General features: G+C 38.2%; 3 protein-coding genes across 3 annotated transcripts; all 3 read right to left on the bottom strand.

The window, feature by feature from the left end:
• Positions 1–136: 136 nt before the first annotated feature.
• LOC122057961 (diaminopimelate epimerase, chloroplastic) lies at positions 137–21,740 on the bottom strand. The gene is made up of 10 exons (XM_042620332.1): positions 21,692–21,740; positions 20,460–20,749; positions 20,158–20,325; positions 19,561–19,631; positions 9,405–9,462; positions 7,588–7,767; positions 5,539–5,623; positions 903–962; positions 558–631; positions 137–450 (listed from the first exon to the last, which is right to left on the bottom strand). Exons 1-10 carry the CDS (start codon positions 21,738–21,740, stop codon positions 334–336), a joined length of 1,152 nt encoding a protein of 383 aa, XP_042476266.1. The 3' UTR covers positions 137–333.
• On the bottom strand, positions 9,774–12,500 carry LOC122094724 (uncharacterized mitochondrial protein AtMg00810-like). The gene is made up of 3 exons (XM_042665329.1): positions 11,627–12,500; positions 11,476–11,535; positions 9,774–11,356 (listed from the first exon to the last, which is right to left on the bottom strand). The coding sequence occupies exon 3, from the start codon at positions 10,878–10,880 to the stop codon at positions 10,128–10,130; it is 753 nt and encodes a 250-aa protein (XP_042521263.1). The 5' UTR covers positions 10,881–11,356; positions 11,476–11,535; positions 11,627–12,500; the 3' UTR covers positions 9,774–10,127.
• Positions 21,741–22,408: 668 nt separating the features above from the next.
• LOC122057351 (aquaporin TIP1-3-like) lies at positions 22,409–25,010 on the bottom strand. Its single transcript, XM_042619422.1, has 3 exons — positions 24,824–25,010; positions 24,474–24,724; positions 22,409–23,002 (listed from the first exon to the last, which is right to left on the bottom strand). Exons 1-3 carry the CDS (start codon positions 24,954–24,956, stop codon positions 22,628–22,630), a joined length of 759 nt encoding a protein of 252 aa, XP_042475356.1. The 5' UTR covers positions 24,957–25,010; the 3' UTR covers positions 22,409–22,627.
• Positions 25,011–25,630: the final 620 nt, after the last annotated feature.

Below are 25,630 nucleotides of genomic sequence, written 5' to 3'. Positions count from 1 at the left end.
TATGCTGGTTGTCATAACTGCGGGCACTTGAGCAGTTGTATGTCATAAGAAATTTCATAAAAAGTAACTATTAGAAAAATTAAAATAAAAAATACGATAGTAGTAAGAAGTCAGGATATGAATCATTATAACAATATCATCAAAAGCAAGCATTTTTTAGAAACATGCTAGAGTTGTACAACTGTTACATATATAAAAAAGACTTCAAGATTTGAGAATTGACTAGCCCTACCCTACAGCTAGCATTGTAGCACGTAAATATATAGTTCTACAAGATCCTGGTAAAACCATCCCTCAATATCATCAGGTAATCCATGAATCATCCAAGTTAAATCAAAGAGATACAGATCCATAAAACACTACCTCAGCAGGTCCAGTCATGTGAACATGATTGTCTTCCTCTCTCCATTGGATTTCCAAAGGCCCACCAGGCAGATCAACCATGCAGCTCTGGGAAGAAAATGTAATATTGAGGAAACATGCATAAAGCAGTAAGGACAACGAGAAAAATGATCTAATCTTTTATTTTCTCAAGATCAAAATATTCTTTTTTTTACCCTCTCAGAACGATTCTCAAGAACTGCAGCAACCACAACTGCACAAGCTCCAGTTCCACAAGCTAGTGTTGCACCTATTTTACAGAAAAGATTTCAAGTTGAACAGCCATTATTAAGTCAAAGAGTATATAATTTGTCTCGCAGGATGGAACACTAGCTACAAGAAGACAGCTTAAACACTGTAATGACCAACACAGTGTTGGGACATTAAAGGTTATTTGAAATGTCTTTACCAACGAAAAATCAAAGCATAAAATTCAAAAGAAAATGAAACAAATCCAACAAATCAACTAAATAAATGAATGTGGTTCAAGCAATAACAGTTATGTGAAAAGAATGACTGACCAGCACCACGCTCCCAAACACGCATTTTCAGGTGTGAACGAGAGAGGACTTGCACAAATTCTGGGGGGGAAAAAAATTAATAACGAGGTTTTATCAGTCATAAGGTGCACAAGTTCATATGGAATCCAACAGCTTATGTACAAAGAAAATGGAACAGCATAGGACCAAGTAATAGTGCATCATCAGCATCAACAACCACCAAAATAATAATATATAATAACACAATGAGCGACCCTCAGAAAATAGAGAGCAACATTATTATAATTATATTTATAATTATTATTATTATTAATTTTTTTTAATTATTAAAAACAACAACAACAACAACAACAACACAGTGAGCAATCTTCATAAAATAGTTCAGCTTCAATAAAGACATGATGTAGTTCAATACCACATGTTACAGTTAAAAGTTCACAATAACGAAATTGTCAAGTTAAGATCAAGAAATGAAGGAAAATCATATTAAAATGGTATGATCCAAGCACTTGGTAGCCAGTCTCCAAGTTCAAGGGTTCATCCAAGTCTCAAGTTTTTCTTAGATGTGACTGGTCCATGTGATAGAGGACACCACACTCATCTCACTGTGAAAGTTCTAACCCTCAAGGAGCAAGGGAAGTCACTGATAACTGAGATGGTAACATAGTGTTATAATCTAGTGGCATTTGTGCAGATCAATCACCATTTTTGTACTATCATTTAATGCAGTTCCCCATTTGTTTTGGGACTGAAATTTTACCAATTAGATGGGCTGAAATGTCATCTATTCTCAGTAACCAAGGTCCAAACAATCCCTACAGCACATAATGAATAAATTGGCAAGTTCCCACACGAGGATGCAAGACACACATGAGATAATCCTAATCGCTTTCTTTTTATTTATTTTTTAATAATTAATCCTACTTTACAATGCTACAGATAATAGATTAGTTTTTAGTTCAACACCTACCTGCTGATATTGCAAGCATGGTTCTAGATCTTGGAAAAATTTCTCCGAAATCTCACTAATTTCGAGCCTGCCGAAATGAAATGGTAGGAGAAACATAATACATGCATTGTTTTGGTTAACATTTCAGCATTTTTCCAAAATTTTGGACCTGTTTTGTACCAAAATGACACAAAACAGGTTACTTAAATACACCCTTTCGCGAGTTCTGGTTGAAACTCGCCTGTTTCATCATTTCCGCCTTGGAGAAAGAGCAAACACCTCCTTTGCTTGGATTTTTCCCACATCACTGCCTCAAACTATTGGAATGCACTGCTGGAGGTTGCCAAATCACTCCAAAGAAATCAGTTGTTATTAGTGAAGATTTGATCGGATTCAACAGATTCAAGTAAATAACTTTTTCCCAAAAATGATATTTTTGCACAAAATATGACAAGTATCCGTTGGTTGGTGATGAAATTTTATTTGTCAGACACTGGAGGCCGATCTACAATCTCATGGTGTAGGAATTTTCCTACAACAAAAATGTGAAAAAATAGGGTTAACATAAACTGGTTGGGGCTCAATTATATATATGTTAGACACCATTGCCGATTTATGGCGTCACAAAATCAGAATTTTTTCCTGTTTGTAGATAATTATTTTTATTTTCAAATTTATAAAAATATTTTTTTTAGATTTAAAAAATAGTGGAAATAAGGAAAAGTATTCTATTTTGGTTCGAGAGTTTTTGAAGCACATATGAGGCTTTTATGTTGTACACTTGTACCATATTTGCTTTTTTGTATTAAGCCAATATTTTATTGACAAAAAAAGTATGAAAATTTAATTTTTAATATAAAGGTTGGGGCAAAAATAAAAAGTAGCTACATAGTTGTTTCATTGGTCTCAGTTGATGTGCCTCAGTTAATAATGCTTGTTTTCTTTACGCAAAAATACAGTGGTGTGATATGGTTGACAAGGAGGCGACAGGATGGAGGCAGGGGAGGTGACATGGACTCGACAGGGGAAACATACATGGAAGCATGGAGTGCCAAATGATGGCAATAAAAGAGAAATACTGTAATTACTGTCACAATAATATTATGGGAGGGCGGGGACAAGACTGAAAAAGCATTTGGCTGGGAATGCCAAAGATGCAGCTACATGCCCCTTGGTACTTGTGGAGATTTCTAGGTCCATAGCTGCACACATGAGGGGAGGGGACTGGAGGAAGGTAGAAAAGGAGAAGGCGAGGGTAAAATTTGAAGAGACAGTTCATGCAACCAAAGGGGATTGTGATAGTAACAATGGCAGTAATGTATGTGCCTGATGATGGGAGATAGAGGCAGAAGCTAGAGATTTTCGGCAGGCAAAGGCGAGAAGCAAAACCATTTTTCATGATGATTGGAGTTAATGCATATAGTCATTTCAATGGTGTGGGGTGCATGCATCTTCTTCATCAGTTTCCAGTTTCAAGTATGACGCCTACTCACAAGGACATACTGGATTCTCCTTTGTGGACAGCTTTTCCTACCCGTCCCACCAGTCATACATGCTGCCAACACCATCAAGTCACAATGGCTCAGCAGTTGGTTCTTCATATTATGGTGACCCATACCCTGAGATAGGTTACCTCCACTATGTAGATGAGGCCAATTACATGAAGTTGTGAGGAGTATGCCTGCTTCTTCTCGCACACCATGAAATGGCATGCATTTGTCATGTAGTCAGAGGATATACATGCCAGCTCCATCAGAACATGAGTGCACTCGATCTAGCACGTCATAGTTCCTATTAGCACTTAGCAAACAGTATTGTATAGTTGGGAATTGGGACTTGGGTGTCTATGTTAATTGTACTTCGTAGTTTGTACTATTTCATAAAAAAATAATAAATATTATGTTTCTTCATTCATAGTGCATAATTTACTTCTTTTACTTGCCTATTCTGTCTTCTAATACCAAAACAATGTATAGAATAGGAAATATTACATAAAGTATATAATAGGGTTGACGTTTACTGCCAACTAAGGGTGCAAATCCAAAACACCACTTTGGGTGACGTTTCTTACAATATGAAGGTTTACATATGTTTATATATGTTAAAACAAGGTTTACCTGAAGTATTAGAGCCTAATATGGCCGCTTACCCACCGAACGGCCAACCAAAATAGTATGCCAAGAAATATAAAGTTTCGGAGAAATTTGGCATTTCGCTTGTCTCGGTATGACCGAAATGAGATTTAGAACCATGATTGCAAGGCTTCTCTCAAATAGGAAAGGCTATGGGTTGTCACCTTGTGGAAGAAGTGTCTGGAGGCTTGTACCTGCTGTAACTGGCTGGACCATTTGGGCTCGAGACGATTAGGGAGTTTTTAAAGGGTTCAAGAAGAATGACATCCAGCTCAGTCAATGTATCATTCAGGACTTCAATTTTTGGGATTCCATCTTGAAGAAGTATAAGAACTATTGATGGAAGGATATCTAATCTAATTGGTATAGCTTTTTACTTTTTGGGTGGGGGGTGTCTATATTCTTAACTCTATGTTGCCTCTGCTGGCACATAATTTGACACCAATTTTGCTAAATTGTCACACAGGCAGCACAAACACTTGTACATGAAGAAATGTCAAAACTCTCAAATGTTGGTCGGAGAGATGCAGAATATAAAACAACCCAATGCTGGGATCAGTTCTATAAGGTCTGCATGGTGCCACCTGTGGGTCCAAATGACCAGAGTATCAAAAGAGGAGTGTTAGCTTTCAGGGTAGGCAGCTTTAGCTTAGCTTCTGAATCTCCATTGTTGTTTTTTTAATTTCTCACATGTTTGGTAATTAGGGTTTAATCTTTTGATACTTGGATCATTATGGACTTGGTCTAATCAGGGATTGGGTTTGGTTTTGTTCTAATAGTCAGACGTTATTTGAGTTGGTCTTGTGTTTATTATAAGTCCAGGCCTACCCTTGACTTTTCAAACTTCATATATATGTTGTTTTTTATTGCTTGGTTGTTGATTTGTGATGACAAAGTGACTTGTGGATAGAAAATCTCTTTTTGGTTTTCTTTCTATGCCGTTGTGCCTGCTTGCTTGTAGGGTTTTTTATTTTTAATGATCCAAGGTACCTCATAGATATATACGGAATATTAGAAGGTAATAAAATCTTCTAGTATTTCTCTCTCTTGTGTTATAGCCCATCCATGCTGAAAGCAACAGACAATACTACAACTAAAACAACGCAAACAAGTCAACAAACTATTACAACGGAATAAAGGATCCAAAACAAATCATAGGTTTAACTACTAGCTGTTTAACAGGCTCATCTTCCATCCCTTTAACAATCTAAAATCCACATGAATGAGCCATTTCAATTGAGATCAAATGCCTGGTCTATCTCATGAGGTGAGAAAACCTTGAAGGCTCATTCCCTGGATTCTTGGTTTCATCCAATTACATTGGCCGATCTCCCTCTATAAATACCCTTTCAAATGCTCACTGAGGCACAAAACATAAACATACTGTAATTAACAGTTTAGCCTCCAGTGGAATCTCATTTCCCTTTAGGACCCAAGGGTGATAGAACTACCTATGCTTGACAGCCAGCTTGTTACATAATATCCAAGATATATTTAATTTATATAGGCAATAATTTGTTGTATGCCACAAATCATTGGAACCTTCAAATAAGCCTTAAGAAAGATAGCAGCTAACCCGTGTTAGTTCGAGCTGGGAAAACTTCATGATGCTCAAATTTTGGACCAATTTCTACCAAATTTAATGCATCGACCTGCAAATTCTGTACAAAAACAAGCATGAGAAATTCATAAACATATGCTTCTTTTTTTTTTTTGGTAACAAACATAAGCTTGTGCTTGTTAAACATTAAGGTTAAAAGAGGGTAAAAAACCTCAATCATTCAGTAGTTTTAAATCATCATTAGAAAAGGTGTTATTATCAGACTTTTTTCTGAGAATAGAGTTTACTGGAGGAAAACACTGGAAATACTTCTTCGGAGTGTTTCCAAGCACAGCCTAGGTTACTGTTACTGTGCTCTGGATTCTTGGTTTCAATTGGTTTAGGTCGCAATAAACTAACTTATAAAGCACTCATGGTCACTGCTTAAAATTTGTTATTTTGGTCTCTATATCTTTTATATTCAGCAGTAGAATCGGGTAGGAGTTTTAAGTCAGCAAACTTAGTCCGAATTATTTTTTTCAGTCAAAAAGAGTTAAAATACAAAGCACAAGGTCACACGTATAATGAATTTGAGCACAGTTGCTGCATTTTCTTGTTTTTATCCGCTGTTGTTCACTTCTTACCACTGTTGGCGACTACTTTCTTATTTTCATACTTTATTCATCAAACTTAGGTCAGAATATTGCATTTCTAGTTTCTGATGCTCTTTAGAATGCAATCGATTAGTCCAATATGAACTTAGTCGATATTTTTAGTGTTTACTGAATAAGATTTACAATCAATCTTCTTAACTGTTTAATTATGTCCTTCCATCAATCATCATATTTAATTGGTTTGCACTGCATAGGGTTTTAAATTAAAACTAGCCAAACCGTAGACTCTCTCAACCTTACACCAACAGGCACTTAACAAGGTCGGAGAGATATCTCATCCATCTTAGCCACACAGCCTGATAAGATCAATAAATCCTGAGTTTGAAGGGAGGCCATGGTTTTAAGTATCGGTACGTATCGTACCGTATCGGCCGATACGTATATATACCGGCCCTTACTAATACGATACATGGAATTTTTAAAATCCTTTCGTATCAATATGTATCCTACGATACATACTGATACGCACCGATATACCACCGATACACACCGATACGATACGATATGCACTGATACTCTATGGAAAATATAAAATCGAGGTGAAATATACGTTTCTGTACATATCGGTGCGTATCGCTACGTATAGACCGATACAGTACGATACGTACCGATACAATGTACTACGATCATATGATGGCCAAGATGGGTCATTTTTCAGAAAAACACGATTTTTTGAGGGGTTTTTGTTCCAAAGTTGCTGCCAGCCATATTTCTCTCTAATTAAAGTGGAAATCAAGGTTGGGAACAAGGATTTTACATTTATGGGACAACTACAAACCTTGAATTCTTAGTGCAATACCCTTAATTTAGTGTTTATGCATGATACATGCTATCAATAGCATTTTTTAACAAAATTTGTATGCAAAAGTGTATAAAAAAAGTGTTTCCTCTCATTTATGTGCGTATCTTTAGCGTATCTCCGATACGATCTGATAACCTCCGATGCGTATCTTAATTTTGGCCGACCAATAGAACGACCGATACCGATACTTTAATCCTTGAATGAGACTGGGTTTGGACAGAATTGACGGGGTTATGTGATTTCACTTTGCAACCCTGTTGCACTCACTGCATCCTTGTCAGTTTCTACATCTAATCTTTGAGACATACACTATTCAATATACACTTTGTGGACACACTTGCAGTGTACAAACTGCAAGGTTGGTAGAACCATCCTGCATCATTGTGATATCTGTTAAGTTTCTCCAAGTGATTCAGAATTAGGTCAATGGTTTGCTTAAGCAGTAATGCATAGTTTCCAGTTATAATCAGCCTGCTATTTCTAGAGAAGAAACGATGAGGAAAACACTGTAAAATAGGCACTCTCACATGGAAGAAAGAACATCAAGAAATTTTCTCTTAATCCATACAATAAATACAAAATATTATTGGTACTCATTAAAATAAATACCTGGCTTTCTCTTGTTCCAAAAGTTACACAATGTGGGTTTCCCATGCTAACACAAGTCACATTCCAGGTTAATCCATTGACTGGTAGTTCTGATCTGATAACAGCTTGATCCTTGTTTGCTGGTAGTGTAGTAGGTACATCAGATGGATTAAGTATTGGTTGACCCATATCCACTCTAACCTGCAAACGGACTAGGAATTTTTTTTAAGAAGCCTATGACTCGGATCAAAAGTTGATTTGATAAAACAATTGCTTAATGAAAATGTGACTATAAGTCTACAATTGTATATCCAGTAAAATACTACAGGAAATCTTCCAGGCACTATAGAGGTGCAAGATAACAAGCACAACACCAAAAATGTCATGACCCAAACCCAGATACAGGTAAGGGTACAGCCCTCACAGGCACTGATCAACAACATTCACCAAAATCAAGCATATTAGAACTCGTAAAAAATCAAGTCTCAATAAAATAAAACAACTAAATCATAATAAGATATCACAAACAATACCTACAGGTGGCAATCTAAGGTGCATTCCCAAAATTTAAATCCAAAATCACTTTATTAGAGTCTACATGAAGCAACATCCTACTACAATCATCTACTAAGTAATAATAAACTAAAAGAAAGCTTCGGGTCGCCCTCGAACCTGCTGCATCTCGCACTAACTGGGATGTGAGCTCACTCCATTTAAGGTGACATTACAGAAGAGTAGGATGGTGGTACGGGATGCAACAGGTTCGAGGGCGACCTGAAGCTTTCTTTTAGTTTATTATTACTTTAGTAGATGATTGTAGTAGGATGTTGCTTCATGTAAACTATGACAAAGTGATTTTGAATTTAAATTTTGGGAACGCACCTTAGATTGCCACTAGGTATTGTTTGGGACATCTTATTATGATTTAATTGCTTTATTTTGTTGAGACTTGATTTTTAGCAAGTTCTCATATGCTTGATTTTGGTGAATGTTGTTGATTGTTTGATCGGCGCTCGCAAGGGCTGTACCCTTCCTGTATCTGGGTTTGGGTCATGATAAAAAAGAAAAAATGTCACCAACAAGAGAACTATATGCACTAATGGAAAGTCCAGTCATGATGACCAAAAGGCACCACGAAAAAACCACTCCAAATTCAGGGAAACAAAATAAATAACCAAAAAAAAGGTGGGGGGATATTATTGGAGGAATTCTAGTACTGGACCATATAGAGCAGCCTAGATCAGAGTAGATCCGCCAGAAAAACTGATCTTTGGTCAAGCTCATATATATATATAAGGCTGAGAAGCAAAAGATGTGGAAGTGAGAAGCAAGAACTTCCCCACCCATACCAAGCTTGCAGCAATGGTTTAATTCCATTTTATACAGAGCTCTGACAGCTGTAGGCAACATGAGATAAATTAAAACGAAAAAGTTGCTTTATCGACTTCATTATTTTAAAGAGGTCAACCTTGAACATTAAGCAAGTTATACATGTTACAGCAGTCCTGCCTGATAGTATTTCGATGATAAAACCAGCACATAATTCTCTCATAATATTTCATGATAAAACCAGAAGCCTACCCGATAGATTATAATATGGATGAACTTACATATGTCAGACAAACAAATCATGAAATGGAAGTATGGATGAACTAATATATGATCTGTGAAATATTAATGACAGGCATTAATATTGTGACAAAAATTGTAAAATACAAATCATAAGTACAATAAAATATTACAACCAGGTTGAATGATAGGGCCTATGTTGGATAACAAAATTTTAAATGAACTTCAGAACTTATAAGCTACAATAAATCAAGTCAAAATAAACATACCTTACCATCATCTTGAATTTCAGGAACAATTAGACCAGCACCAGTGTGTACAGTAAAACTGTAAAACACAGAAAAACCCACATTTAACTTTGTTTCAATGCTGTAGAAATGTGTGAAAATTCAACAAGCACAGGTATAATTGCAATTATCGTAAATCATGTCTCTACATTAATGAAAGCATGCAGGAAGAAGGAAAAAAGAATGAATTTTATATGAAATGCAACTTCAAAGCATTACGGAATTTAACATATCATTTTCCAAACTTACTGTAGAATTGGGAAATTTGGGCACGTACCTTAGACGGTACAATCCCTTCTTTATTTATAGCAAAATAGCAGTCTTAGTTCTTACATGAATAGAATTCCTAGTTCATACATGAGTCTAAGTAAACTAAGTCCTAGTTCTAGTGTAATAACACACTTATTCAACACTCCCCCTCAAGTTGGTGCATGGATATCATGCATACCCAACTTGAACAAAATAAAATGAAAAGATTTACAACTAAGTCCATTTGTGAGAATATCTACTAGCTGATCTTCACTTCACACAAAAGGAATACAGATCAGTCCTTGCTCTAACTTCTCCTTGATAAAATGCCTATCGATCTCAACATACGTAGTACGATCATGTTGAACAGGGTTGTGTGCAATACTGATGGCTGACTTATTATCACAATATAGTAACATCGGCACCTGGATTGACACCCAGGTCATGAAGGAGACCCTACAACCAAAGTAGCTCGCAAATCCCATGTGCCATAGCTCGGAACTCAGCTTCTGCACTTGATCTAGCCACAACTGACTGCTTCTTACTGCACCACGTGACCAAGTTACCACCAACAAATGTACAATAGCCAATAGTAGAGCGACGATAGTCTGGAGAGCCTGCCCAATAAGCATTAGTGTATACCTCAATCCTCATGTGATCTGTAGGAGAGAATAAAATGCCATTACCTAGTGCTGTCTTCAAGTACCTAAGAATCCAGTTCACAGCAACCATATGTGATGAATAGGGATCATGCATGTACTGACTCACCAAATTTACTGCATGAGCTATGTCTGGTCTTGTATGAGATAGATATATGAGTCTTCCAACCAGTCTTTGATACCGACCCTTATCAACAGGTTCCCCTTCTTTGCTTCTGAGATGAGAGTTAGCCTTAATAGGAGTATCCAAGGGTTTACACCCTAACATACCAGTCTCTGAGAGGAGGTCCAAGGTATATTTTCTTTGTGAGAGAACAATACCCTTGGTTGAATATGCCACCTCAATGCCAAGAAAGTATTTTAGTCTTTCTAGGTCCTTGATCTCAAACTCCTTACCAAGATATGCCTTGAGCTTAGAGATTTCATTTGTATCATTACCAATAACAGCAATATCATCCACATATACTATCAACACAGTAATCTGATAACCCATTTTTCTAATAAATAGTGTATGATCAGCATTACTTTGTGTAAAGCCAACAGCTATCATGGCCTTGTGAAACCGACCAAACCATGCCCTAGGAGATTGCTTCAATCCATATAGAGCTCTTTTCAATTTACACACCTTGCCTTATGTTTCTGAACTGGAGTATCCATGTGGAATGTCCATATACACTTCTTTAGTCAACTCTCCTGAAGAAAGGCATTTTTGACATCCAGTTGTTGTAGCTCCCATCCTTGGTTCACTGCACAGGAGATGATAACTCGGACTGTATTCATTTTTTCTACAGGTGCAAAGGTCTCCTGATAGTCAATCCCATAAGTTTAGGTAAAGCCCTTTGCCACCAGTCTTGCCTTGTATCGATCCACAATCCCATCAACATTATACTTGACCGTGAACACCCATTTGCAGCCAACTGGTCGCTTTTGCAGGGGAAAAACAACCAGATCCCATGTGTTATTCTTGTGAAGAGCTCTCGTCTCTTCAGTCATCGCCTCCTTCCACTTAGGTTCTATATTTGCCTCCTGCCAGGTTTTAGGAATAGACACAAAGGACAAGGAAGACACAAATGCAAGATCAGATGGGGAGAGAGCATTATATGACACCACATTAGAAATAGGATGTTGAGTACAAGTCTTATTACCTTTTCTACGAGCAATAGGAACATCAAGAGACTGATCAAAAGTGAGGGGAAAGGTTATACCTGGAAGGGAAGACTCAGGATCAGGAAACAATAGAGTAGCAGTGGTAGTATGAGTGGTAGTTTCAGTTCTCATTTTTTTTCGAAAGAATACCTTTATCATTGGACCATCCTGTGTTTTTTTTCTGAATCTGTGGCTCCCCCTGAATGGGAGCCTCCTGCTCTTGAATTGATAGCTCCCCCTGAACAGTAACCTCTGCATCAATGGGAACCGTTGAAGTAGTTTTTATCCTAGTATCCCTCTAAATAGCACCATCATCTATGGAAACGTGTAAAGGACAATCAAGCGTAAGAATCTGAATCACCTCTTTACCAACAGAGGACTCCCCCTGAAGAGGTGGAAAGTAAGCCTCAGTCTCACAAAATAACACATCCATGGAAACAAAGAGCCATCAAGAAGGTGGATGATAGCACCGGGATCCCTTTTGAGTGTGAGAATAGCCCACAAAAATACACCGAAGTCCACGATGATAAAGCTTGCCTGGAACCTAATGATTACGAACAAAGCAAACACAGCCAAAGACCTTGGGAGGAACAACAAAAGTTCGAGACCCAGATAACTCAATAGGACTCTTAAAGCCAAGTACTCGGGAAGGCATCCGATTGATGAGATAGGCAGCAGTGAGGACAGCCTCACTCCAATAGGGAGCAGGGACTTGCATCTCAAACATTAAGGAGCCAGCAACCTCAAGGAGATGGCGATTTTTGTGTTCAGCCACCCCATTCTGTGCCGAGGTATCCACACAACTAATTTGATGAATGATCACCTGATTAACCAAGTAAGACTGAAAGGAACCATCCATATATTCCTTCCCATTGCCAGTTCGCAGTATCTTGATTTTAGCATCAAACTGTCTTAACCATGCAATGAAATTTCTAAAAGCACTGAAAAACCTCACTCTAATGATGCAATAAATAAATCCAAGTAGAACGAGTATTGCAATCAATAAAAGTAACAAACCATCGACAGCCAAAAACAGAGACACGACGGGCAGGTCCCCAAACATCAGAATGAATTAAAGAAAAAGAAGCAGTACTTCTATTATCAGAAAGAGGATAAACATTCCGAGTTTGTTTTGCCAAAGCACATGCATCACAAATAAACTGGTCTATAGTACATTGTTTAACTAATGCTGGAAATAATCTAGATAAAGTGCCCCATAGGGGATGACCCAGACGGCGATGCCATCCCAAAAGTTCAAAGAGTGCCAATTCAAATGAAGTGTGTAGAGCCCTAGAGGGATCAGTGTTTAGGTAATAGAGACCACCACTCATTCTATCATTGCCAATCGTTACCCCCATCACCAAGTCCTGTAACACACAATGAGTAGGAAAGAAAGTGACTTTACAGCGGAGATGAGTTGCAGAGATGCAGAGGTGAGCAGCGGTGGCAATGGGTTGCTATGGCTTCTAATCGAGCGGTGGAAGGGTTTTACCACGGCGATGGAAGGTAAGGAGGTGATCGGCAGTCGCAGGGATGGCGGTGGGGCTTGGCAGTGATGGTGTGGAGGCGGGTGATGGTTTAGGCGAGAGGTAACAGGTAATGGGTTGGGAGTTTTGGGTTTGGCACCGGTGATTAGACCCCCTCTAATACCATGTAGAATTGGGAAATTTGGGCATGTACCTTAGACGGTACAATCCCTTCTTTATTTATAGCAAAATAGCAGTCCTAGTTCTTACATGAATAGAATTCCTAGTTCATACATGAGTCTAAGTAAACTAAGTCTTAGTTCTAGTGTAATAACACATTTATTCAACACTTGTCAAATATGAGAACAAAGTTTACAATCAGAGCCATGACAGCAGAAAACAGACCAATTATATTTCTCTTGTTATCTATACTAAAAAATATATACTTATTCAAATCTTAACCGAGTGAATGCCTACGAGGGTTATTCTGTCAAGATTAGAATCCAAGTTCTGAAAATTTTGTTTGATTGCCTTTTTCTTTCAACCTTCTTGCTTGAGTCATTGATTTCGACTAGTTTTAAGAGAATATATCATGGTACAAACCTTACTTCTCATTCTGCACAACTTTTCACCATAAAACAATAAAATCAACACCCAATGTATTTTCCTAACACACACATTTATAAAGCTTAAGATTGTCTAACTACTTTGTGACTGCCCTTTAGCTTTAACACGAAATACCTTGTAATAGTTATTTACAGATACTGGCATTGTAAGCCAATAATCACACACACAAGAAATGAGCATATTTAGCAGAATTCACAAAGAAGTTTCTTATGAATGGTAAAAGTTTATTAATTTTCTTGACCAAGGTTAGGATAAAGCCCATGGTTCAAGAACTTGACCGATACGGCAGAAATTTCGCATGTATCGACCATATCGCAAGAGAGCGATACCATATAGCCTGTGACTTCAAAAAGTCACAGGTTTCGACGAAAAATCCCAAAATTCAACCGAAATATGGGAAATTTCGACTGAACTACTTGGTTCCACCTAAAGGATCGAACCAGTTCTTATATAAGATACTTTGAAAAGAAACCAAGGCTCCTATTCTAAAAAAGTCGATCCTCTCCCCCTACTTTTTTCTCTTTGGAGTGGGAAACTTGGGGAAACACTCAAGATTTCCCCTTTGTGCCCAACAAAATTTAATCTAAGGCTGGATCTACATAAGGAAGGCAACTTGGACCAAAAAGTTAAGTCCCAACTTCCCCTAAACTCATTTTTTTTTATAGAATATAGTTGTAACTAGAGTAGAATGATGCAAATTTTTTATATGTTAGTTAGAATGACCCAATCTACGCATTCACAATGTCCCCCCCCCTTTTTTTTTTTTTGCATGTTATTTTTTTTTCCTGTTTTTAAAAATGCATTTACCTACAACATACATTTGAAAAAAAAAATAAGGTTAATAGTTGATGTTTGGTGTTCAATTTAATATATGTTGAACACTATTGATCAATCTTATAGATGGGCAGTGACAAACTCCCAAAACAATTGGGCCCAAAACATTTCATGGGAAGTATATGTGGTGCATTCAGAGGAGTGGCTAAGACATCTGTAGTGGTACGCAGCTCGTGGGATGGAACAGCCTAGACACTCTACTTGGAATTGAATTTTGCGTGTTGAGTGTTGAGAGATAACTCATGATGATGTAATATTTTTATTTATTTTGGATCATTTGTATTATGTATTATGTATTGATGTAAATTGTAGACGATATATAGTGTAGACTATGTAATTACATAGTATAGTTTCAGACTTTTAGTCAACGACTCAACGCACATTACCAAACTTTTGGTTTACCCACAAGTATGACTTTATGTGTGTGTGTGTGTATTTTTTTTTAAATTAAACTAATTATGTGAATGTGTTAGAAATGTCTAAAATAGGATATACACAAAAAATATGGCAAAAAAACACAGTTTGGGGATCGAAACAAAGTTCCACCCAACCGGGAAAAATTCCCTAGTTTCCTCGAAATTTTCCAGGTTTCGACCAAAATTTTGGTTTCCCCAAGGGTCGAAACCCGATACCTTGAACCTTGATAAAGCCTCACTATTGTTCTTTTCATAGGTTAACAGCACTTGAACACCCAACCTCATGAAAACTATAAGCATATTGTCGTGAACCTTAAACCAACAGTTGACAAAGGAAGCTAGAAGCAAACATAAACAGGGCAACTTACCTGGTGGAGAAGTTGGGTAACAAATTGACGTGGGAGTGCATCTAGAATAATTCGACAATGCTCGAAAGCCTTCTCAATTAGTAAAAGGGAAAGGATTGCTTCCCCAAGGAGGTATTGTAGAAGGTTTACATTTCATTATCTCATTGTTATGGGAAGGGTATTTGATACGTACACAAGAGAGAGGGAGAGAAAATTGATAAAGAGAGAAATGTGATTGAAAATAAAAGAGAAAAAATAGGTAAAAGGGCTTGGCTTTACAAATGAAACCTTGCGTCTTGGCTTGGGTGAGGAAGCCTACCTCATCTCTTGAGAGATAATTTAGGGATTTGATCAAAGACCCCCTTCCATTAGGTAAAGCCAGCTATAAATATTACAAATACAAACTACCTATTAGTTATGGAAACCACCCATAACCCAACTTCACTCTCATCCAACTTCCTTCCACTAGCACCCATGTAGTTATAACTAATTAGCCACCTCTTATACTAACCATCCTACTACGGGAATTACACCCCATACACCACAACTAACAATGACATGCATACAAGGATATAAATAGCCATACAATGTTTGATGCCATGCAAGTAACAATCCATCTCCCTAAAATTTGGTCTTGTCCTCAAGACCAATTGTCCCGCACATGTGACCAGTTAAAAGTATACAAATAAAAATTTAAATAATCCTACCCAGATCCCAGATCTTGGTGGAATAATTCCTAAGTTGCTTGGGCTAGTGATATTCCTTACCAATGGATAAGGATCTGTTCTTTGCATTTGTGAATTCAACAATCCAACATAGCTTGCGGTTTAGGATGGTGTGTCTTTACTTCATCTTACACGATTGGAAGGTCGCCTTGTTCTTGCTAGCAATCTCCACTTTACACATCCATCCAGTGGTATCTTCGTCATCGTTGTAGAGGGAAAATTCAAGCTTGACCAGTTTAGGAGTGTAAGTTTGTTGTGAAGTCGAGCTTTATAACAGTTGATAATGTTCCCATGGTCGAACTCCCCCTTGATGCTGCGTGGATGCCTTAGAGTTCTCACCGGGTTCATTACTATATCTACTGGTTGATGTGGACTCGATCTTTAAAATAGCTTGTTGAGAAGATGTCATTGCCCTTCCAATTTGGATAAGATTTTGATTTTGTCCTTCCTTTAGCCTACTCACCTCCCACTCCAATCTTTCCACCCATTGATCCATGCCTCAACTTTAATACTAGGTGATAAGTACACGAGAGAGAGAGAGAGAGAGAGAGAGAGAGAGAGAGAGAATATGATTGAAAAAAGGGAAAAAAATAGGTAAGAGGATTTGGTTGTATGAACGAAGCCTTGCGTCTTAACTTGGGTGAGGAAGCCTACCCCATTTCTTAAGAGGTAATTTAGGGATTTGATCAAAGACCCTTCCCATTAGATAAAGCCAGCTATAAATATTGCAAAGGGAGAAAGAACTGTAATGCCCCGGACCCGTTAACCTAGGCATAATATTGTACTCTTTGGCCCATGGGCCTTAAGGCTTTAAAATGTGTTGTGTCATGTTAAGGAGGCTAGAGGTTTTCAACTAGGCCAGTAATCTCCTCCTAGGTGATACGGGATTAAAGTTTACACACCCTCACCGATCTCCCAAATACCCTAGTACTTGCCGTATTCTTGGTGGGGACACCTCATCGATCTCTCAGGCAGGTCTAGTACTTTTCGTATATTGGGTGTCACAATCTTCTCTCCTTTCGGCACAACGTCCCCACTATGGCCCCACACACTATCGGGGCCTGCTCTGATACCATATGTAACGACCCGACCCCATTAACCTTTGCACAATATTGTCCTCTGAAGCCTATGGGCCAAAGAGCAAGGTTAAAGGGGCCGGGGCATTACAAGAACGCTACCCAATAGTGTTACGTACGCCTAAACACATAGGGAAGTGGAGCCGGAGCATGGGCATCTTTTCACAGGCTCACAAACTAGCTCTACTTCCCCATGTGTCTAGGGATACACAACACTATCAAGTAGCTTCCTTTTTCCCATATTACAAACACAAACTAATTACGAAAACCACCTAAAACTCTACTTCTCTCTCTCCTCCAACTTCCTTCCACTACCACTCATGTAGTTATAACTACTTAGCCACCTCATATGCTAACCATCCTACTACGGGAATTACAACATTTGATAACCATCCTACTGCGGGAATTACAACATTTGATGCCATACAACATTTGATGCCATGCAAGGATAGATATGGCCATGCATGTAACAGTATCATGTTCACTTCAGGATGTGGTTTGATCAAGGTCTGAACACTCTTCCCTATAAGCATAGGTTTGACATTTCATCATTTTTTGATGAAGCATACAGTGAAGGAGGTCTCAAGGCATTACTTAAAATAAGCTAATTTCAATTGATGGTGTTTAAAGCAAAGCACAAGAAGCATTCCTGGTATTTCACAAACATGAGTGGTTCATAGATCCTCTTCTATTTCAAAATTCTTGAGTTCTCCCTTTGGATTTCAATTTTCTCTTCCATTCTTAAACTCATTACCTCTCCCAGCTTCTCGGTTCTTGTTAATGGTAGCCCCTGGCTTTTTTGCCTCTGTTGGCACAGCTTGTAGCAAAAGGGGGTTCATTTTCTCAGGAATCAGTTATGTTACATTAAATGGCTTGTCTTCTTACAACAGGTTATGTTCATCAACGCTGTCCCTTCCCCCTCCTACATCTTCAACTTTAGCTTTTGAAGTGCTTTTTCCAATAGCATTCAATCATGCATAGACCAACAACTTATCTTTCCTATGTCCAAATGCAAGGCTCTTAAGATCTCCCATTTGACCTTTGCCAATAACCTCGTGATCTTCTCTAAAGCTGATTTACCTTCGATCGAGACCCTTATGTCCTAATTGCATCATTTTGAAAACATGTCAGGTCCTTCGTATCAAGCTCTCCAAACCTCTCATGTTCCTGGTTGAGGTCTTTAAGGTTGAAAAGTGTTGCCTTAACGAGAAATTTGGATTCTCCTTGGACCGCCTTCCGATCAAGTATTTGGACTTACCTTTGATCCCCTCCCAGTTGATTGCTCAACACTGCTCCAGATCGCTTGCACAAAAGGCTTCAGCTTTGGAAGGGCACGCTTCTCTCTTATGTCGGCCGAATTGAATTGATTAGATCTATTCTTCAGTCCACTTACATCTACTGTTCCAGCATTTTTGGGCTGTCCCAGTCCACCATCATGAAGTTTGAGTCTCTCATGTGAGCCTCTTTGGAAGGGCTGTGATTCTACCAAATTCCTTAATCCTACCCGTTGGGCCTCCGCCTACCTCCCTAAAGATGAAAGGCATATTGGTTGAGAAGCTAAAGATATCAATTCACAACAATTGGCTCACACAGTTGGTGAGGTTGTGGTGTGCTAAAGCCCACACTGACTAGGAGATCTTGAGTTCAAGTCTCCTGGCTGTTACCTTCCCCCTCCCCCCATCTATAGTGTACCCATCTAAAAAAAAAAGATGTCAATTATGCTGGTATCCTCGAGCTGATTTGGAAGTTAGAAGCTAAGCAAAAGAGTATTTGGGTCGAAAAGAGCATCCTCCATCACCTTGATTGTTTACATTGCCCTGTCAAGGCGACACCAACAAGGTGACCGATATTTTCAGAAGAATCGTTGATTTCTTGCTTTTACAGGCAAAAGAAACTCTAGTAGTCATTATTATTGGGGATTAAATAGCCTACAATCAAGGATTGAAACCATATTTTCACACGAACATTAATCTATCAAAACTTCGAACTTTTTGCTCAAATATTGATTTTTAGTGTCATTTTTTTGGCAACGGATCACCATAGTAAAAAAAGCAACCTGAATGATTACAACAATCTGTGTGCATCTAAATCCTAAATCTTCCCTAAACTGAAAATGGCATCTTTTTTAGTAACAGTAACATGAAAGAAACCTCATCATATATACATAATCAATTGAATGTGTCAGTCTTGTCGTACTTTGTTTTTCTTTATTACATGATATATTATTTATTTATACTGTTTTATGCTTCAGAACTATATTTTGCATGCATCCTAAGCATTTCTATATGTTTATTGAACATTTCTATCCGTACCTATAACATATCTTGCGTCTCTCCGATACGATATGTCTCTTAAAATCACCTTTCCAATACAACACCCAATACCGATACTTTAAACCTTGGACACTAGAGACAACATACTGAATGTATAAAATCACATGAATGCAAATTAAGGTTTGGGTGATGGAAGTTTACAAAGAGATATAATCACATGAATGCAAATTAAGGTTTGGGTGATGGAAGTTTACAAAGAGATATAAACCGTAAACATACAAAAGGAGAATTAGAAGCATGAAAGCCACTAAGAAACACACCTGTGTTTTCCTTTTATATTGTCAAGTTCAGCAATGAACCGGGCAAAGCATCGCACTCCATTACCACACATCTGAATTAATGAAGAAACAGAAAGAATACTATGAATAATTGGACTCTCAGTGTGGATGATCATGTGTAAATTTGGAGATAAAGCTTACATGTTACAATTCAACACATAGACATACACATGCATCCTAACCCAAAGCTACTAACAAAAAGCATTTAACTCAACATAAAGAATCGCTGAAAATGATCTGTCAGATGAGAGAAATTCTTAAGGGTGTACTAATTCTGTCATACCAATTAAGTTCTGTGTCACTATAGATGTGAATTTGGAAATAAGAGTCGTTGCTGCACACTCAAAGCTTTGAGTGTGATTTGGGACTTTCCCACTTCCATCAAGTATTTCATTTTAAGTCACTGGGCACGTTCATGGATTAGGAAAGTTAAGCTAATCATATGGCGACTAAAATCCTCAAAAGGACTGATCTTTAAGGAGTGAAAGAGGTTGCTCTGTAGTGCTCGTCTTTTTTCCTTTATTCCCTTTTCTAGGGAGTACGCTTCAGCAAAAACATCATTCCAGATAAGTAGAATACCTCAGGCTCGCTACCATCGGAATTGAAAATCCTCATGGAGTAGTCAGTCCCGTTAATTCCAGGCATTGCAAAAATGACTCCATCGGCACCAACGCCAAAGTTACGATCACAGAGCTTCACTGCGTGCTCAGGAGTAATCCCAGGCTCCAAAGAATCTCGGTTGTCAACCTATAAAAACCCTCTTCCACAAAGCAAAATCAGCATCAAAAAGGAGGAGGAGGAACCAAAATAGAGACATTGCTGTTGATGATTAAGACAAGCAAATACAAGGGGCAACGAAGATCATGAAAATATTTACTCACCAAGATGAAATCGTTGCCAAGGCCATGGTACTTGACAAAATGAAGAAATCCAGTCTCTTTCCGTTCCAAGAAAGAATGTTTCGAGAATTTCTCGGAAGCTTCAACGCTCATCGAAGAGGCGGAAATACGAACAGCAGGGTTTCGATAGATAGCTGGTGAATGGAAAGGTTTCAATCGAAGGGAATATTTAAATGCTTTAGATGATATACACGAATGGCGAAGAGGGATGCGGAGGCGGTCATGGCGGTGGCTTCGCCGCCGCTCACTGGTGGAGGCGAAGAAGAGAGATACTCATTTCTCTCACTCCTGCTGCTATAGTGAAGAAGAACAATGGCAGGCCGCCCGCCGGGTTAGCTGGGCCCAGGTTTGCGGTTCTAGTCAATCAAATCAATAAAGACATGTGTATCAATTAAGGGTATCTGTCGGATTAGGTCAGGCTTGAACCGGTTTCAGTCTAGCACTGAACCAAATCGTAATCAAACCATTAGGTTATGTTTGGAAGCCAAAGGAGAAAAGAAAAGAAAATAATATAAGTAGAAGACAAGAATCTTAATTACACAATGATCTTTTTTTATGTGTCTCTCTCTATTCAAATTTAATTGTTTTTAATTTTTTATTTTCTTTACTTGACTTCCAAACATAGCTTTCAGTTAAGGTTCGGTTTTAGTCAAGTTCAAATTTGGATTTTTTCGGTTTCCTCCTAACGGGGTTCTTATTTGTTTGATACTAATGTGGCTTCGTTTCTACATAGAATTTTAGGCATACGCCAATGGGGTTGGTAGCCTAGTGGAAGAAAGCTTTTATCCCATCATCATTCGAGTCGATTGATTATGGATTCAAGTTGGCACATCCTACTATCGCTCATTAATTTCAAGTTGAGATATTGGTGCTTGTTTAGTCTTGATGATATGCCTTCTTATTTAATGTCCTCTTTTCTCTTCTTACTAATTTGTCATTCCTTGGATTGATTATCATATTTGGTAAACTTTTTGGAATGGTATGTAAGTTGGGGATCATAGTTCTATCCCTCTTTCTTGATCTTCTATTTCTAGGCCCAAATTTTTTGGAGGGTTGAGCTTCGGCACTAATTATATGCATAATCACTAATCATTCCCAAATTATTAAATTAGTTCAAGGCATCTTACCCTACCTGATTCCTTATGGTCTTATATTCTTAAGAATCTGTATTTTATAAATAAGCATCTCTTTGACCCTTGGCTCCCAAGTCTCACCTATAAGTGGCTCATAGATTTGGAATAACATCAAAAAAGTATTGTCCATTGTTTGGAAACTTGTTTATTGAAAATAAGTGATGGTACATAAATATCTATTTGGATTGATAGATACCTAATGAAAGGGATACGCTTGATATAATCTTTAAACTACAAGGGAGCTGAATATTCGGGTTAAAAAAAAAAAAAAAGGGAGGTAAATGGTATTTATGAAAGTATGTCAGGGAAAAGTACTACTAGGGCATAGTATAGGGGAAGGGAGTGAATTTTTTTTTTTTTTAAGTCAATTATTTTTTGAATTGATCACAAATACGCACCAAAAAATATAAAAAAGAAAAAATAGAATGTTCTAAAAGTGTTTTGTTGTTTGAGTGAAGAAAAAATGACAACTTTTTCAAATAAATTAATTTAATAATATAAAAATCTATAACCCATAGGCCTTATACATCAAATATTAATATTTAATTTAGAAGATATGAGTTAATCCCACAATTTTTGTGCGTATATTATTTTATTTTTTCTAGATATTTAAAACTCGTACAATATGTTTTTTGATTTTATCGTTCTTATTGTCTACTCGAATTTTGCACCTTTTAAACACATGGTACCAAAACAAAGCTTCCTTCTTGTTTTCATTTTAACTAACTATGATCACAATCACAGTCACTTAATTTGAAATAACGAAGTTGCCTAAATGAAACCAGAAGAAACATTAAATTTTACAGTAACAATGAACTGTTGCCAACCCTAAAATGGAAAGGAGTACAAACATAAAAGCAGACCTTGACAACCACAACACTGGAGAAAAGAAAAGAAACTTAATTCCACAATCCCAGCCCAACCCAACAATTGAACCACTGCACTCATCCTCTGCCCCCACTAATCATAGGGAGAGAGGTGCCTAGAGAGAGATACAGAGAACTAAATCACAAATTCCTAATAATCTGTGGTGGGGAGTTGCTCATGAGTGTTGCTACCAATGAAGATGTGGTCATAGACAAGGGCAGCAATTGTAGCACCAATTAGTGGGCCAGCCCAGTAGACCCAGTGACTGGTCCATGTCCAGCTAACCACAGCAGGTCCAAAGGAGACGGCTGGGTTCATTGATGCACCATCAAAGGCTCCACCAGCTAAGATATTGGCACCCACAATGAAACCAATAGCAATGGGAGCAATGGTACCCAGGTTGCCCTTCTTAGGATCAACGGCAGTTGCATATACTGTGTAGACCAGCCCAAATGTCATCACTATCTCGAACACAAGAGCATTCCATACTGTCACATCAGTTGATAGAGAGAATGCTGAGGTCGTCTGCAAAGAACCAGATCCGTTTGGTTTCAGGAAAGTACTCACACTTTATAGAGTTTAATTAGTCTAACCAAAGACATGACAAATAGAAAAATACGTATAAGCTTAGTTTGGAAACCAAGAAATGAATAGAAAAGAAAAGAAAAAAAATTTAAAAATTTGATCTGATGAGAGAGAGATACATACATCAACACTATCGGTGCTCGTACCGGTCTTGGCGATATAGATATAATATGGATAGGGTCGCATTGTGTGTGGATGTCAAGCATAAATTAAAAAATGACCCCTTTTTAGTTGATACAACTGATTTTTATTGATATCGTATCTATTTATGACGATATTGATATATATCAGCCTAATAAAACCATTCTAGGGAAGGGGATTTTTTTTTTTTTTTTTTTTTTAATGTGTTCCAATATTTGGTTGGATGAGAAGTCCTTCAACTTCACACTTTCCCTTTATTTTGGAAAGGAAACCATTTGGGAATAAGGTTTTAGGAATTAATATCTGATTAACCATATCAATATTGATTCGCATCGATGCAGAATCGATACCTTTGAAGGCAAAAGCATATGATATAGATCAATACATATGGTAATTAGGCCGATAAGTCGGCTAGAGGTGGGGAGGGAAAAATAACAGGATATTACACATCCAATGGGGAGAGAGTTGAACAAGCAACCTCTCCCTAGACTTAGGCCAACACTCTACTTCCAAAAAATCAATGAGACTTATTTCTTATAATAAATTCCGCAAGTTTATTAAATCAAAATCTAAAAAATATATAAAGTACAGAAAATCTTTGTTTCTTCTCAATTCCAATTTGCATCCTACACCTATCTTGACCGATCCTGATTTGTAGGTTTGGACCTTCATTGGAAGTCAATCAAGGGTTGGGGGAGTATAAATTTTTAGGGAGGGAAAGGAGATATTGTGATCAACTCATGTGCACTATTCTATAACATCAAATAGAGTCCGGATCAGCCCCTATCACATGAGGAGATGAGTTACCCTCCCCACATGAAATCTCACTATTTAAGGAGCCCAGATCCCGTCTTCTACTAGTAATCACCCCACCCCACCTCACCAAGTCCATTGGGGTGGGTTGATTATCAAAAGAGGAACCTGATTCTCTAAGGAGTACTCCCCTTACAAGTATGAATAATACACATGCAATTCGCAATTTTATATGTCATATAAATGGTTAGATCTTATGTGAAAAGGTCACTAGGCGTGAAGAGGTTCAAGACTCTATAATGGTCCCCCACTGTGATTGCACTTTTTGATCAAAGTCCCCACAAAAGTTGAGACAGCTTTTGACTTTGAGACTGCTCGAAGCCAGGTGAGTGGTCACATCTTACCACTCAATTCCTTGATTTAGATCGAAATTCTGTTCACCTTCCGACTGGGTTTGTTCATAGCCATAAGTAAACAAACTAGTAGATTTTTAGGCTCTTGTGTTGTGTATCCTTACCAATCCACCGGTGGCGAACTTAAGAAGCAAGCAAGCGACGGTTGATCCAAGCAACTGTGCAACCCAATACAAAATCCCCCTCAACAGTGTAATATGTCCACCAACAAAAGCTCCAAAGGTCACAGCCGGGTTAACATGTCCACCTGAAATGTTAGCTCCCACAGACACTGCCACAAACAGTGCAAAGGCATGAGCCAAAGCAGCCGCAACAAGGCCGGCCGGCGTTGTTGATCCATCACTAGTAAGCTTATCTGCCAAAACACCAATCCAACACAGTTAAACATCCACTAATAAGACTAAAACAGGAAGTGGGTAAATCAATAATGATTTAGTTAAGCCCGAAATCTTACTGAAAGCCATGCCGGATCCTTCTCCGGCGAAGACGAAGATAAGCACAGAGATGAACTCTGCAAGAGCTGCTCTGAGAGCATCCGGCTGAGAAGCCTCACTGGGTGACCCAACTGCAATTCTGTTGATCGGCATTTTCAAAGCTTTGAGCCCTCAAGCTTTCTTTTTCTCTGTATTTCTTTCTATGTCTAAAGCTCAGATGCTAATATATAGAGAATAGAGCTGAAGAGACGGCCATGGAAGCGGGCCAACCGGTTCAAAAAGGAGAACGGTAATTTGGGGAAACAAAAAGTTGTTATGAGTCTTTTCTTAATTTACGGAGGAGCCACTTGTCGGTATCTGGACAGCTAATGGCCGGGGCCTCCGGTTTGTTCTCCTATTGACATGTGTATAGTTGGGGGATTGACGAGGTTGATATCAATCGTCATGATGTGACGAGCGGAGATGATTGTCGTTTAAAAAATCGGCGATCTGAACGAGGTGTGAGTTGTGACTTGAGACTAGAAGAGTCGGATCGCCGACCAAGTGACGTGGTGAGTGTCCCACCACACAGTTTTAAACCTCGTGGCCGGTTGCGGGCTTGGAAATGGGCCGAGTTAGCCGACCTATATTGGATTTTTAGTGTACTATATAGACTAGATCTTGGATTTTATTGACCGACCATTGGGCAAGAAAAAGCTTTAAAAAAAATTTAAAATTCGGTGGGGCCCCAAAATGATGATAATAATTATGGCATTTAAAAGGGCTGGGGAAAAGGGCAAATCATGATGGAGAGCACACATTTAGGTTAATGTTGGTGTACCCTTTGG

The sequence above is a fragment of the Macadamia integrifolia genome, chromosome 12 (genome assembly GCF_013358625.1).
Source record: "Macadamia integrifolia cultivar HAES 741 chromosome 12, SCU_Mint_v3, whole genome shotgun sequence".
NCBI classification, from domain to species: domain Eukaryota; kingdom Viridiplantae; phylum Streptophyta; class Magnoliopsida; order Proteales; family Proteaceae; genus Macadamia; species Macadamia integrifolia.
This window is presented reverse-complemented; position numbering and strand designations above follow the sequence as displayed.